We start from the raw sequence: 14,606 nt of genomic DNA on the forward strand, positions 1-14,606 counted from the left end.
CCTTATCATAGGCGTATCACCTGCCTAGATAGGAAGGTATAGCCGTGAGGCATCTCCTCGATGCCAGTTGATCGATTTGAATACCAATTCCGAGATATAACATGATATGCTATGTTCTGTACTCTATTCTAGCATGATGAACAAAAGGAATCAATTGTAGGGCTGGCGGATCTATTGGCGTTAGGGTTGTATACTCCGCATTTACGTAATGAGGTGATTCGTCTAAATCCGATTGTTGCCTGGAGATACCTGTATGTTTAGAACTTCAAGCTCATGAATGCACGACACTCTGATCATACATCGTTGATATGTAAATAATCAAAATGTCTCGCACCGCCCTCTTTGTAATCGACATCCAAAACGGCCTTGCCAATTCCACTACCGAGATTCCAGCTGCATCTCGCATCCGGCAAGCCGCCGAAACGATTCTCAAGACTGTGCGCGGAAATGCTTCACCTGAACGAGGACCAGACATATACGTCGTACAGCACGAAGAGAGTCCTGAGTCTGGAGATCTGGTGCGAGGCACAGAGCCTTGGAAGCTTGTCTTTTCGCCGCGGGGGAATGAGAGGTTGATTAGTAAAAATACATGTATGTCCGACCCTTCCTCATGAAACATGTCTGACAAATCGATCAGGTAACACATTCGAATCCAACCCTGACCTAAATGACCAACTCCGTGCGCAGGGAACCACTACACTGGTAATGTGTGGCATCCAGAGCGAATACTGCGTTCGCGAGACATCGCTGGGCGCGCTCGCGGCGGGGTTCAACGTGATTCTTTTGCAAGGAGCGCATTCAACTTATGATGATGCTGGGAAGAGTGCGAGGCAATTGGAGGCTGATGTTGAAGAGGAGTTGAAGGCGCAGGGCGCGGTGGTCGTTCCTTGGGAGCAGTGGCTTGAAGAATAATGTACGGGAAACATGGTTATCTATTGCATAAGCGCTGAAGTATGGATGGCGGTTGCAAGTATGTATTTGTCTAAAATACTCTGAGAAGAGCAATGAAGTATACACATTAGAAATTAAACAGAATAAAAAAACACATGGCGAAGGGAGCGATGAAATGCATGCGCTAATCAATAGCAGATGACGACACAGAACAAATTAGCTTTCAATATCCCATCATGTTGAAGAAAAAAACTGGCGCCACTATGTACTACTTCTTTTTGGTAACTAGGCGATTATGCCATTCCCGGTCGAGGAAACTTTGGCACTGTTCCCATCTGCTCAAGACCACCCATTGTACCCTGTTGTCCACCGACGTGCCATCCCTGACCTGTCTGCTGGTTGATGAAAGCGCTTTGACGGAAGGGATTAGTGCTGCCCGTCGGGTTGGGTTGAAGAGGTTGAAGGGTTTGCTGCTGCGGGTTGGGTTGAGGAGATGGCGATTGTTTTGCGAATGGATTGGTTCCTGTGCGTTGTGGTTGTAGTGACTGTACGGGAGGTTGGGTTGGTTGGAATGAGGGCATTGGAGGGGGATTTGATAGTGGAAGAGTGGATAATCTTTTAGCGAAGGGATTGGTGTTTTGGCGAGTCAATGGTTGAGTGACTTGTACTGGCTGATTAAAGCCACCGGCCGTACCAGTTTGATTTGTGACCAACATGGATGCTCGGAAGGGATTCGTAGTCTGTGGCTGGATTCCATTCGCCACCGGCTGTTGTTGAGGGAATATCGCAACTCCTTCCTGCGGGATAGCTGACAACGTATTCTGAAAGCCATAAGATTGAGGTCCGTATCCACCAAATCCGGCTCCTGTGGCTTGAGGTTGTAGTTGCTGTGGTGTAGGCTGCGCTTGCATCTGATTGAACGGATTCGTGTTGGGTTGATTGAAACCCCCTGCAAACCCAGTCGGCTGCTGAATAAAACCCGGTTGAGCTGGTTGCGCCGGTTGCACCGGCTGCGCAAAGATTCCCTGTTGATTTGGAAAGCCAGTTGGTTGCGCCTGGAACATTTGCTGCCCAAATCCGGCTTGTTGGAAATTTGGCTGCGCTTGTTGCTGAGGTATCTGCGGGATCATGGTCTGTTGCTGTTTAGGCTCAATGCTGTCAAAAAAGTCGATAAGATCTGGTGCTGGAGCTTTGGTCTCCGTCTTAGGCGCTGGTGCTGTTTGAGGCCTGTTAGAAGAACTGGAAATGGGTTCTCTTTTGCTCAACACGGGCGACCTGCCGCCAGCGGAGCCGGGACCAGCTCGACCTGCTGTCTTTACGCCTCTTTGCAATTGATACTCTCTGCGCCTCTGGTCGAAATCTGGATCTTTCAAATCGTCCTCGAGTAATTGCGTGAGATCCGTTGAAGCATGTTTGAGATTTGGAATTTCAAGTCGCGTAGCATATTCAAAGTGTCGAGCGACACCAAGGAATTTAACCACTTCCTCTGTCTGGGCGCTGAAAGTCTTATATATCTGTAAGGCACGCTCGCTATCAGGGCGGGACATTTCAAAATAATGTTCTAGTCAAACATTAGCATTGAACTTTGCAACGAAAGCTGAGCCAATACCTAGCACATTGATCGTCCCTTCGTTCATAACGGAGTAGAGAGCTAACAAGTCCATGGTCAGAAGCCGGAATGCCGTTAACGTGATCTCATTCTCGACTTCGTCCGTTAGAAGCTGGTAGTCGGTCAGTACACAACCCGAGGATATCAGCGGAGGATAGACATACGTCACACTTGAGCAATGCCTTGATCTGCCTCTGCACGACTTCTGTTTCTCTCAACAAACCCTTGTTGACGGTCAACTTCTTTAATCGGCCTTGCCCGCTTCGTACATGGTCGATCTTGGTATCGGCAAATGCTTTGGCGCGAGTGATAAGGTAATCCGAATATCGCCGGATATTATGTCCTTGCGCTTGAACTGCACCGATGTTAGCACGGTAACATAAGCGCTCCCTCCTCGGTCGCGGCCCGACTTGCCTTCTGAAAAGCTGCTTATTGCGACCTTGCGGGGATTATCTGCAAGATATTCAAGTGTCGCATTCTCTGCTCCTTCCCGTATCATCAAATGCAGAACAATAAGAGACTTGAAAACAATCGTCCATGTTGAATCGCGCAATCGGAATTGTAAGGTTCGAAAGATTTCACCGACGCCGGCCTCTCCGCTACGTGTTGCTACTAGGATGTGTTCGATGTACTTTGATTTCGGAGGCGCGAGCTGCACATGAATCAATTAGACAAAGCTTGTACGAAGTATGCTAGTGGTGTTGAGCTTGATGTACCTTGATCTTGGTGGCCCCCTTGACCGACTTTTCGAAGTTGTGTGTCATTGTTCAGACGCCTCCTTAAGGTGGAGTGGAGAGTCGACGCGTATATTATGTTTATTGCAGAGTTGTCGAAATACCCAATTCGTACGTCCAACTCTGTAAGTCGGATAAAGATCGAGACAGGTGGGATTTTAGCTTGAGTGGCTAGCACAAGCCGCCATGGCTGAATACGTCGTTGGGCGTGTCGTAATTGATGAGGCGGCCCCTCTGCCCAGAGGTACGGCGGAACGATCGGTTGAAATCGCAATCGAAGTTCAGACGACAATAAAGAGCGCAATAGTATGAGTCGCTCGTGTGCCAGAAGGAGGTTGCGAATGCCGGGTGAGAAGGGATCAGCTGAAGTTGAATTAAAGATGGTACGTAGCTGGCTGGAGATATGCTCCGTTGGATCTGCGACCCTCCGAAATCTCTTGGCGCCGCGTCCGCTCTTTCATCCGCTCTCAACTTATCCGGACTATCTAAATTTTATTGATTAGTACATATCGACTACTTGTGTGGCTCTACGTTTCCCAAGTGAACAGTGGTTTAACTTGTTGATATTATTGATCCATCTTATCCTCGTTCGGCTCTTGTCCTGATCTACTGTGGGATGTCGTTGTCCTGTTCAACAGGACGTCATCACGCAGGATGGCTCATGTACCTAGCTACCTACCCCTGAGCAAATTCAGAAATGTCCATAAGAAGCTTAAATCAAGTCACTACTGCTGATAGATATCTCACCAATAAGCCTTTGTACTGCTATATTCTCGAATATTCACCAGAACGTGCAACGAACCCAAGGATTGACCGAGATCTGATCATGGTTGGTGGCTCGAATAGTCACCTGGGCGTGAATACTCGTGACAGTCACCTTGATCTGAGCTCGGAGTGGCTGGCATAATGGCTTTGATTCCTTGCTGCCCGGCTCTCATTTCGTTTGCTCATTTGCTCATGACACCTCTTCGTCTATTCCACCTTCCTACTTTCTCAACTCTCTTCCCCCTCTTCTTGTTTATCCTCACACCTCTCTTTCCCAATTTCCTTCTCTCCCCTCCTTACTCTAGTATTATTTCATCATCAATTGCCAGTCACCTAGCTCCCACGAAGGATCATCTTCGAAGGCCTCATCTCATCTCATCTTTTGTCGAATGCTCTCTCCATCATCTCTCCCATCTAGCCAATTCATACTAGAACCCCGACATTCCTTGAAGCTTGATTGTCAAGCTAACCGTTCTGTCAATCCCGTTCTTGTACTATTTTCCTCTTGAGCTATCGTTGTCAATATGGTTCCACGTCCTCGACTTATTGCTATCAATCCCATGTATAGACGTCCACAACATAGATGGACGCAGGAAGAGCGACTTGTTCTGTGTTGCGCGAGAAGGTTCTTTGATCTGAAGTACAACGAGATTGCCAAGATCTTCAGTCATATATACGCCAACAAAATCCGCGCTGAAGGCTTTCCTGATGGGTTGCCTACAAGAACGCTCAACACTCAATGGGAAGATATGAGAAGACGAGGTCATAAAGATTGGCGTGCGGTGCACTATGATGTGAGCTTTGACCAAGGTCCCTCAATATACCATCATTTCATGCAAATAATCAGAAATGCTTGTCAATTTCTGCATATTGGCCTCGTGGCAAGAGCACGAGACCTTGTTCAGACTCCTCAAGGACGTCCGGTAATTCCACTGTTGCATACTCCTCGAATGTCATCAGACACCAGGATAAATGAGATACCCGGGGCTCCTTTTCAGAACACCATCTTACACAGTCCTATTATCGATCAAGATCCTCAAACAACCCTGATATCATCAAGCCAGACACCACAAGCGAGTCAAGCCTCCGAGGCGATCCCAACAGACATAACGTCAAAAATGCCAGTTCCAACAGAGGTGGTTTCAAGAATCAGATCTTTTGCTCTGGCTAGCAATAAAAAGCAACCAACTCGACCCACCCAAGTGCCGAACATACTCTGGCGTTTTTCGAACGATGATTCCATGGGAATCAATCATCGCTCTGGCTATATCGCGAATGCTTTTCTTAATGAGATTGGAAATATTCCCACTCCAGATGAACGAGCTGAGGAATTTCCCACATGGTTGGAGATCCATGTGAGGCCACGCAAGATCCCTTCGCCATTTATCTCCACGTCGACTGACCCGCTTGTAGCGGTCCATCGTGCGCTTACCAGAGGCCAAAACGCCATTGTTTCAATTATTGACTCAACCCAGATCGAATCTCAAAATATCTTTTATATGAAGGATTTAATGAAGCAATACAACATCTACACGCCTGGTTACCGAGGAGCCAAGGAATATGTTGTCTGGGGAACTATCTGTCGACCAGCGATTATCTCATCGATTAGGGCTGACGAATTTATTCAGATCGCAAATTCGCATTCTGATATTAAAGCTGCTTTCCAGCTGGATACCATCTCCGCCTCTCCAAACTGTAAAAGCCAACTTCATAACCGTTTGGCATTGGAGACCTTCGAGAGTGACTTTGCAATTGGAAAGACTGTTGGCAAGTTCCTACGCATCATTCGTTTACACCCCGTCTACTTGGAAGATGTTTCCAAGTCCTTGAATATGTCTTGGTCATTTACAGTCGCGGAGGATACGGCTGAATTTACTCGAGGCGTGAAACACGGATTTGACACCACCATGGCGCCATCGTCACCTGTTCATGTGCCTGAGAACACGTTTCACAGTCAGGAAACAATCATTCAAAGCCAGGATAGAAGTACTTCTGATAATGTTACCCAGGAAGTTGCCCATAATGTTGACTCTCAAGACTACGTTATAGTCGATTATCCACAGCAGGAAGATGTTGCACACGATATTAGACAATCTATGGACCGTTTCAGTATTGACGACGATGCTGAGGGATTCTTTGACCATCAACATGATACAGTCAATCGATCATCTCCAGTGATTGCAACGACAACACCGACCTGCAGAATATCAGTCTTTAAACCAGAATCTGAATCATGGGTTATGGTTCCTGAGACGCAACGCCTCACTACACCCATCGCAGAGTCCGTTGAAAATGTGTTACCCGCCTCGAGCTCTCCAGATGATAATGATGATGTTGATGGGGAAACTATGCAGATCAAAACAGAAATGCCTACAACTCCTACTAGTAACCATACTAGGAGCTATAGTCAGAGCAGTGAATCAACTATCAGCGCACAAACCCCAGTCGCGCACCATCGCTTCTCTCAAGAACGCGCACATATCAACCGGGTATTAGGTTATGACTGGCCAACTTTTTGGGATTCACTACATCAAGTCGGCAGTCAATAGATGAGACTGGTTCCCCTCCAGTGATTTTGAGCTGGCGTCCGATGGTTGGCAGTGGAGCATTATTCGTGCATGCCCTAGGATGAGTGGTACATATAGTCTTCGAGTTTTTCCCTTGAATTTGTTCTAAATCCTGGTTACCCATAGCCTCAGTCAGCTTCGAGGAGCTGGATCAGAATGCTTTCGTTCTAGTTCTGTGTCATTCTCCATTTTCATTCGTTATGCTGGACAGCGCCTGGCCAAGTTTCGTTCTCCGTGTCGCTGGGAAAAGATCAAAAAAGCATGTATTTCTTTCGCAAAAACAGGCTCTCGATATCCTGTTCTAAGCAATACTTTCGTAACTAGCATCAATGGAAGAAGATCAAGTTTCATCATACAGCTGGATCATAGTACTGTAATTTCCCTCCGCACTGTCGAGCGGAGTTGCAACATAGTGCTTTCAAGCATTGTCGAACTTCAATAATAGTTACTGAAAGATGCAGAAAAGGTGAACAACAACGAACTGCTAATTCATTGTTGAATGCATAGATGTGAACAAGATCATTTACTTATACCAGCAACCAGATAATCGATCATAGGTTGGAAATACAGTTCTTGGGCAAAAAGAGGGAAAAGAAACACCTGAGCACAGAAAGTGGTTCGCCAAATGTCCATTCATACAATGATGAAAAATGGGGGAATTCTATTTTGTTTCTCGTAGCCAAGCTATGCGATGAAGAAGCGAATTTCTCAAACTTCCTCCGCTACCTATTTCCATTTCATTTCCCCTTCTTTTTCCCTCCATGTTTTCCTAGCATTGATGGTCGTGAAAAAAGATACCCCACAAAAAAACCCATTACACCGCAATTGTTGGATTTATAAAAGATTTTTTAGAACTTGCTGAAAGCCTTGACAGCCTTGCCAGTGCGGGGGAGGACACGGAGGACGTTGAATCGGACCTGAAATGTCAATGTTAGTATGATTATAACGGATAATTGCTGGTTCGAGATGCAAGAAATTATTGTGTGCAGTCAAAAGCCCGAGAAAAAGACAATTTCGACAACAGTAGCCAAACTCCAAAAGGGTCACGTACAGTCTTGCTGAGAGGACGGCACTGGCCAACGGTGACCTGGTCACCTTCTTCAACACGGAAAGCAGGGGAAACGTGAGCGGCCAAGTTCTTGTGGCGCTTCTCGTAACGGTCGTACTTGGGGACGTAGTGGAGATATTCACGGCGGATAATGAGAGTACGGTGCATCTTGGTGGAAACAACGGTACCGGTCAAGATACGACCACGGATGGAGACGAGACCAGTGAAGGGGCACTTCTTGTCTGTAGAGTTGTGGTTAGTATTCGCTGTATCAGAATAACGTGAATTCATGAGAGTTGGTAGGTCCGATGAAAATCTTGAATATCTGCTTCCAACACAAATTGGCGACTTTTTGAGATGAAGAGTAGTGATTTGAAGTGACCGTATATTTGTAATTCCGCCTTTTTCAAATACTCAAAATCTCATGTATTCCTTTGTGTAGACCACGGATTCAAGACTCCCTTTCAACACCCAAACCCCCAATTCTCCACGTAGAAATCTTGTCGAGTTCGTTCATACCAATGTAGCTGCCCTCAATGGCGTTCTTGGGGGTACGGAAACCAAGACCGACGTCCTTGTACCATCTTCGGCCACCCTTTCCAACTCTCTTGCTCTTGGCCTTGGTCTTGCCGTTGGCGAAAATGTGAGGCTGCTTCTGGAAAGCGCGCTCAGACTGGACGGTCAACTCGGTCGCCATGGTTGCGATAATTCAGTCCGACACTGTTGAATTTCGGGAGTTGTCGAGTCGGGTGAGTGTCGTCGCGAGGGATGTCGAAATTGAAGGAAGATTTTGTGCGGAGCCCAGACGATTTGGTAGGGTCACCTTTTCGGATATTCAGTGTGGGAAGTGTGCGATGGGGGCGCTAAGCCAGATAAAGAATAGCGTACTTCGGCTAGGGCTTTTAGCCATTTTGGGAGTTTGTTTACATCAGAGCGGGCAGGCGCGGGTCTCCGAAGGCGGTCAGCGCCGTTGCTTCCAGACGCGCCTGCTTTGTATACATTCAAGTTCGCTGTTGATGCAACCACTATCTCGCAGCCACTTCAGTCACGCGACTCAGGAGAGGATATCAACAAACAAAGTATGTCATTATACTGATACTCCGAGTATTCATTTTCACCGCAGCAACAATGGCGTCGCGCGACCAGGCGGGGAGCGTGCGTCCACGCTCTCGTCGCTCAATAGCCCATGTGCAGAGGGGCATGGACCAAGAAAATGTTACAACCGATATTGCCGCAATGAAGCGATTCGCTACCGAAGGAAGAGGTCCGACGAGGGACAAGAAGTCTCGTAGTAAGAGTCTGGGGCCTGGAGGTTTAGACGCCCTTCAGTCAATGAGTGGCAATCGACGAAAGGTACGAAGGCGCATCAATCCTCACACCATGAGCAAAGTAGTTTTGGTACGACTTACTAACATGTGAATACTTCAGTCTACCATGGCAATTCCTCTCAAATCCATTCTCAAGCCGACCATACCGGTATCACCGATCCGTAACATCCCAGCGTTTGACGAGTCGCGCCGACAGAAAGACGCGGCGAAATCATCGCAAGCTGACGAGGGGATGCTGATCGATTTCTCTACACCAGCGAAAGCCCCTGTGACGGGAACAGAACAACTAGACAACCCATTCGACGGATTCAATGCTTCGTCGGCCATTCGTGATGCGAAAGAACGGGAGGAAAAAGAACGAAAGGAGCGCGAGAAGAAGGCGATTCTGGAACAGCGAGCAGCTCGTCGGAAATCTATGGGTGAGTGATGGTTACTGCGTTGGCGAGTGTTGTGACTGACATTTACTAGCTAGTCGCAGAGTGTCGTTCGCGCCGGAAGCTACACTACATACATGGAATGTTGTAGAACTTATAGAAGACTCAACATCGTCATCTGCCGCCAATTCGACCAGACGTGCATCCTCCTCGGTAAACTCTACCAACCAGGCACCTACTGAAGCACCGAAAGCAGAAGTAGCAGAAGAAGCAGAAGAGGAAGATCCGGATGCTGCGTTCTCCCCCATACAACCTGGACTACATCAACAACCCAGCGAATTATCCTCAAGCCCATTTAGTGGTAGCTCTGTTGGCGGCAGTGATGGCACGCAGAGCCCGGTCAAGGATGTGGATGATGCAGACTCTGATAGCGAGGATTTTGATGCCGAAAGTACAGCAATGAGTTTAGATGAAATTACCGCTCGGACGAGTGGCACAGCGCCTATGGATGATGCTACGAGTTCAAGTGAGCGCTTGAATGAAGCGTTGCGACAAGCAGCACGAGAAGCTGGGACCTCAGGCGCCGGTATTGAAGAGGATGATGATGTGTCGATGGAAATCGCGGACCAAGAAATAACCGGTGCATTCAAGCCGTGGATTCAAAAGGGACAAAGAATAAGCTTTGATATGGAAGATATGAGCGCGATTCACGACCAAGAGAATGTCATCTCATATCCACAACTAAATCCTTACGAACACGATAATGCAAGTGATGACATTGAGGAGAATTATAATGAGGAGCTGAGCATGGAGATTACGACTGCTGTCGGGCAAATTCTCGGCAACTCTCAGAACAGCCGAAACCCTAGAAAATCGATAAGCGAGCAGACAAATTACGATGAGCAAACGATGGAGCTGACCAAAGTTGTTGGGGGCATCGAACAGCAGCAATCACCTGCAAAATCAGACATTGACAGCAACATGGAAGAGAACGAAGAAATGACAATGGAGTTTACGTCTGTTGTTGGTGGAGTCCTTAGCAAGCATGTACCCAGCACCGGAAAATCCAGCGACGGTATAGTTGCCGAGCCCCAAGGTCGGGAGGACGCCAGTCGCGATTTCTCTGAATGGGGCAGTGATGATGGAGAAGATGATGCAGGAATGGATATGGAATTTACTGGCGCGGTTGGGGGGATCTTGTCACCTATCATGGAGGAGAGAACAGGATCTCAAGACGGACATACTGCTGGTATGGATATCACTGCAGCAGTAGGTAGAATTCTTCCGCCGGGACTAGCTACCTCCGACAAAGCTCAGGCGAAACAGCTTATGGAATTGGAGTCCGACTCTGGGCAGCTGGCTAGTTCGCCTTTTCAAGTTCAGGTGCCAGTATCTCCTCCCAAACCCTTACCGGCCCATCACATCGCTCCGATCGCCTCTGAAACTGGAAGTCCTAGCCTTGCTAGTGTTCGTTCACGTCGCACAAGGAAAGGTTCTGCATCGCCTGGGATCCACCTGTCACCATCACGACAAGTCACCCCTAACAAGAACAAGCCTCGCACGCCGTCAAAGCAAGCGACACCTCAGCCCCCTCGTCCCACGACTCCTGGAAAAACCCCACCCTCTAGCAATAGATCGTTCAGAAGCGCATCTCCCAAGAAGCTTTTTCGGGCAGAGATCAAAGCGTCAGCATCGAGGTCACAATCGCCCGGACGTCGAAGCCTTTTTGAAGCCAGTGCAAATGGAGACTCAACTCCAGCTTTTATTTTACGACCCCATCCAAGGCAGTCTTCCGGACTAGGCATTGATAAAGAAGGCCTCGGTTCTCCAAAAGTAGCTGAAATACTTGATCGTCGACGCTCGATAGGCGAAGATGCGCAGGAATTCGTTCCCCAGGAGCAATCACCCAAGCGAATTCGCTTTGAAGATCCTATCAGGATTCACAAGGAAGTCGACCGAGAGAGGGAGGAAGAGGAACAAAGAGAAGAAAGAAACTCATCCGCCCTACAGGTATCCGATCTAGATCCTACGTCAAATTTGAGAGACCTCATATCAAGCTTGACGCCCAAGAAGAGAAAGGCCCGAAAGAGCTTGCATGTTGGTGCCGCGAGGGGCCTATTGGGAAAGCGTCCAGCTGAGCTTGATGACGACGAGGAAGATGAATCCCCTAAACGAATACGTGCCGCTAATGAGAGCCCTGTCAAGCCGATCAAACTTCCTGCGCCTCCATCTAAAGATGAGACGGTGCGCCGTATGACTCGTGGTTCAATGGGCAAGTCTTTCGAACTTTCGCCTGTCAAACAAGGTAGCTTTACTCCACGAGGACCACCTCCTACTAGGATGGAAAGTCCACTGAAGCTCAAGAGTCCTGCTGGAAGTTTGCACGGACAGGATGAAGTGACGCAAGAACAGGAAATGGAAGGAGAACCTATCATTGATGAAGCTCACGACGCCGCTGGCGAAGATTCCGATTGGGAGCCTATTCAGCTGCAGGATTTCTTGAATCTAACCAACATCCATTTTATGGAACTGACCACTACTAAACGAAGGCATACTACCGTTGCAGGGAATGATAGGATGGCCGACCGCGCAGGTTCTCGTTCAGTAGAAAAAGGAAGCATCAGCTTGGAGGATTGTGTTGCAGCAGGCTTCTGCACTGTACCAATGCTTGAACTGTATCAGCATGTGAGTATTTTCTTCTACGCGAGCACCATGAAACAATTACTGAGTTTACACTGCCTAGTCATGCCGCGAACTGAAGTCATATATTTCTGAGGGGCGTCAAATAATTCACTCTATTGAAGAAGAGACCTTGGCAGACAATCCTCCGTTATTCCGCGAATATGTGACTGCTCGACCCGACATTCGACTTCTTATGGACAATCAATTCCGCAATGTGAAAACGCACGCTAGACTCCTCAGCAAGGCCATGTGGTATGAATGGCGAATGAAGTTGCTTGAAGGGCTCAAGGAAGGGTTAGACCGTCACGTAGAAGAGATGCGTGCCGATGACTCTCTGCTGTCAGAACAGGAGGCTATCTTGCAAAGCGTCGTCCCCCAGCTTGTCGAAAAGCGTACCGTGCTGGACTCTGAGGCGTCGAGAATGCAAGAAATTGTAGACGAGATGGAAAATATTGATCCGAACGAACTGCGAATGGCTCGTGAACGTCTCGCCAAAGTCGAAGCCGAGATTGAACGCAAGAAGAGAGAATCGGAAGAAATGCAGGAAGATCTACAAAACAAGAACGACACTATCGAAGCAGGGGCCGAGCTGAAGACTGAGTTCTTGGAGCAGATTCGTGAAGCGGAAAGAGTACGAGAGGAGTGTAGGGGCTGGAGTATCAAAGAGGTGAATGCTCTCAAGGGTAAGTGAAGCCTTATTTGTTCATCTATAAACCTTGTAAAACTAATTTTTCTACTAGATTCTGTGCAATTGTTGGAGGTCCAGACTGGCTGGKCTATTGTCTCAGCTATGCATGCACAAGAGTCCTCAGGGCCTGGAATGACTTTGAGGTACAAAGACGAGCTCGTGGTGAAATTCTACCCGAAGTTGTTCAAGTCAGTCGAGACAAACGAAGACAAAAGCTCGGCCTCCTTTGAGCTTGCATATAACTCACCTAAAGGGGGGCAGTATAGTCTTCCGCCTGCAAAGTCGCTTATCTTGTCCCATCTACTCAGTGCAGTCAAGGCGATACCGCCTTCAACTCCTCTGAGTCAGGTCTTCAGATTTCTCTCTAATGCTTGGGACTTGACATACCGGATCGAAGAAGAGACTCGCGCCCTCAACTTTCATGGTGTCACCAAGACTGCAGTTACAGATACTACCGATGTCGGTGTGATTTCACGCGCCAGATGTATCCTCATCGGAACGTTTGATCCTGGAGAAGGACCGAAACAGGCTCGAATTGACGTTGACTTTCGACTGATGCCTAGAGTGGATGGTGTGAAGGAAACCGATTCTGACGTCGTTGTTGAGCAGTTGCGATTGTATACGGATGTTGCTGTAAGCAAGGTATACGGTTTTTCTGAAGAAGGCTCGCGGAAGAAGACCCTGTCCGACGCACAAATGCGAGATGTCATTTTACGAAAGTTGGGCTACAAAGGCAAAGGAGCTGACGCGACTTCTGGTCTTGCGGTTGATCTAGGACAGGGCAGTTGGGGCAAATCAGTACAAGAACTGGCGTTGAAAGTGTTTTCCTAGGAGTGTTGTGTATTGTTATCGGACTACCCCGGAGCAGGTTTATGACGGCGCATCTGTTAAGCGAGCAATTAATTTTTAAAAAACAATGAGTATTGTTTATTTGTCCGTTTCATTCATCTTCACAGGGCAACCCAAATGCACATAGTTATTGTCAAGTAGATCTTGAATCTTACGTAGCACCAATTAATTTTAATATCACATCCCCTTTAGCCAGGATCGCGGGCAGGAAGCTGGCCAAGCACGCTAGCTGAGTATCCGAAGGAGGAAATTAGGACCTCGGATACGTCGTATAAGCATTCCTCCGACAAACGCGGATCTCCGCTGATCAGCACGGACCATTGATATCCACGAATCCCTCTCATTTACTATATGTGTAGTGTGAGGCGAAAGAGTAGGACGAACGCGGCTATGTGCGTATTGATAATGCAATGGTACATCTACGTAGAGTAAAGGTACACGCACGCATAAAAATGCATGCGAATGGGTCGTTTCTAGAAGGAATTGGTATGATATATCCGCGTTGGAACCCATGGATGTTGATATCGCGTAAACTAAGCCTTATGCGGTATAGTACATCATCGGAGTCCGGAGCATGGGGATACACTACTAGGTAATACATATGTATATTCTTTTGTCTTCGATCTAGCAGTAGTAGTAACGCTACCACAATCGTAATTCGCGCCTGGCAGGTGCTAATTTTCAGTACTCAGTATATCATCAGACGTCTAGAAGCTTATACTACTGAGCGACATACGTACATAAGTTGCATGGTTACTCGTGGACTACCCAGACCTACATAGTAGGGTTTGTAGATCTAGTAATACACGCTAACCATTTTGGGATTAATATGGTCCGGAACCCGGAACTTCAATGGATCCGCAGCAAAGTGACCAGTATGTACCACCAAGCTATGCCACTCTAGAGTCTAGACAAAGCGCTGATGTCGTTGAGACCATGATCGAGAGGCTCAGAACATCTCCTGACTCGATATTTCTTCTTGCTTCTCGTGGTCTGATGCTGCAATTAGGCGACTGGCTTCAGCTCCATCGAATCGGAGATAGCGTGTATATCCGACTCCGTGGTCCCCTC

The 14,606-nt window shown here is 47.7% G+C and overlaps 5 protein-coding genes across 5 annotated transcripts; 3 read left to right on the plus strand and 2 right to left on the minus strand.

The window, feature by feature from the left end:
* Positions 1-323: 323 nt before the first annotated feature.
* BHQ10_005093 (uncharacterized protein) lies at positions 324-912 on the plus strand (the record flags this gene model as incomplete). The annotated part of the gene is made up of 2 exons (XM_040877531.1): positions 324-591; positions 638-912. The coding sequence occupies 2 exons, from the start codon at positions 324-326 to the stop codon at positions 910-912; spliced, it is 543 nt and encodes a 180-aa protein (XP_040733597.1).
* Positions 913-1,184: 272 nt separating this feature from the next.
* BHQ10_005094 (uncharacterized protein) lies at positions 1,185-3,264 on the minus strand (the record flags this gene model as incomplete). Its single annotated transcript, XM_040877532.1, has 5 exons — positions 1,185-2,452; positions 2,501-2,612; positions 2,665-2,855; positions 3,083-3,152; positions 3,217-3,264. The coding sequence occupies 5 exons, from the start codon at positions 3,262-3,264 to the stop codon at positions 1,185-1,187; spliced, it is 1,689 nt and encodes a 562-aa protein (XP_040733598.1).
* Positions 3,265-5,117: 1,853 nt separating this feature from the next.
* Positions 5,118-6,548, plus strand: BHQ10_005095 (uncharacterized protein; the record flags this gene model as incomplete). The annotated part of the gene is made up of 1 exon (XM_040877533.1): positions 5,118-6,548. One exon carries the CDS (start codon positions 5,118-5,120, stop codon positions 6,546-6,548), a length of 1,431 nt encoding a protein of 476 aa, XP_040733599.1.
* An 866-nt stretch (positions 6,549-7,414) lies between these two features.
* On the minus strand, positions 7,415-8,311 carry BHQ10_005096 (uncharacterized protein; the record flags this gene model as incomplete). The annotated part of the gene is made up of 3 exons (XM_040877534.1): positions 7,415-7,483; positions 7,618-7,856; positions 8,134-8,311. The coding sequence occupies 3 exons, from the start codon at positions 8,309-8,311 to the stop codon at positions 7,415-7,417; spliced, it is 486 nt and encodes a 161-aa protein (XP_040733600.1).
* A 431-nt stretch (positions 8,312-8,742) lies between these two features.
* Positions 8,743-13,517, plus strand: BHQ10_005097 (uncharacterized protein; the record flags this gene model as incomplete). Its single annotated transcript, XM_040877535.1, has 5 exons — positions 8,743-8,967; positions 9,043-9,361; positions 9,411-12,001; positions 12,060-12,681; positions 12,739-13,517. 5 exons carry the CDS (start codon positions 8,743-8,745, stop codon positions 13,515-13,517), a joined length of 4,536 nt encoding a protein of 1,511 aa, XP_040733601.1.
* Between the last annotated feature and the right edge of the window lie 1,089 nt (positions 13,518-14,606).

Source organism: Talaromyces amestolkiae (assembly GCF_001896365.1).
Source record: "Talaromyces amestolkiae strain CIB chromosome Unknown scaffold9.1, whole genome shotgun sequence".
Classification (NCBI taxonomy): domain Eukaryota; kingdom Fungi; phylum Ascomycota; class Eurotiomycetes; order Eurotiales; family Trichocomaceae; genus Talaromyces; species Talaromyces amestolkiae.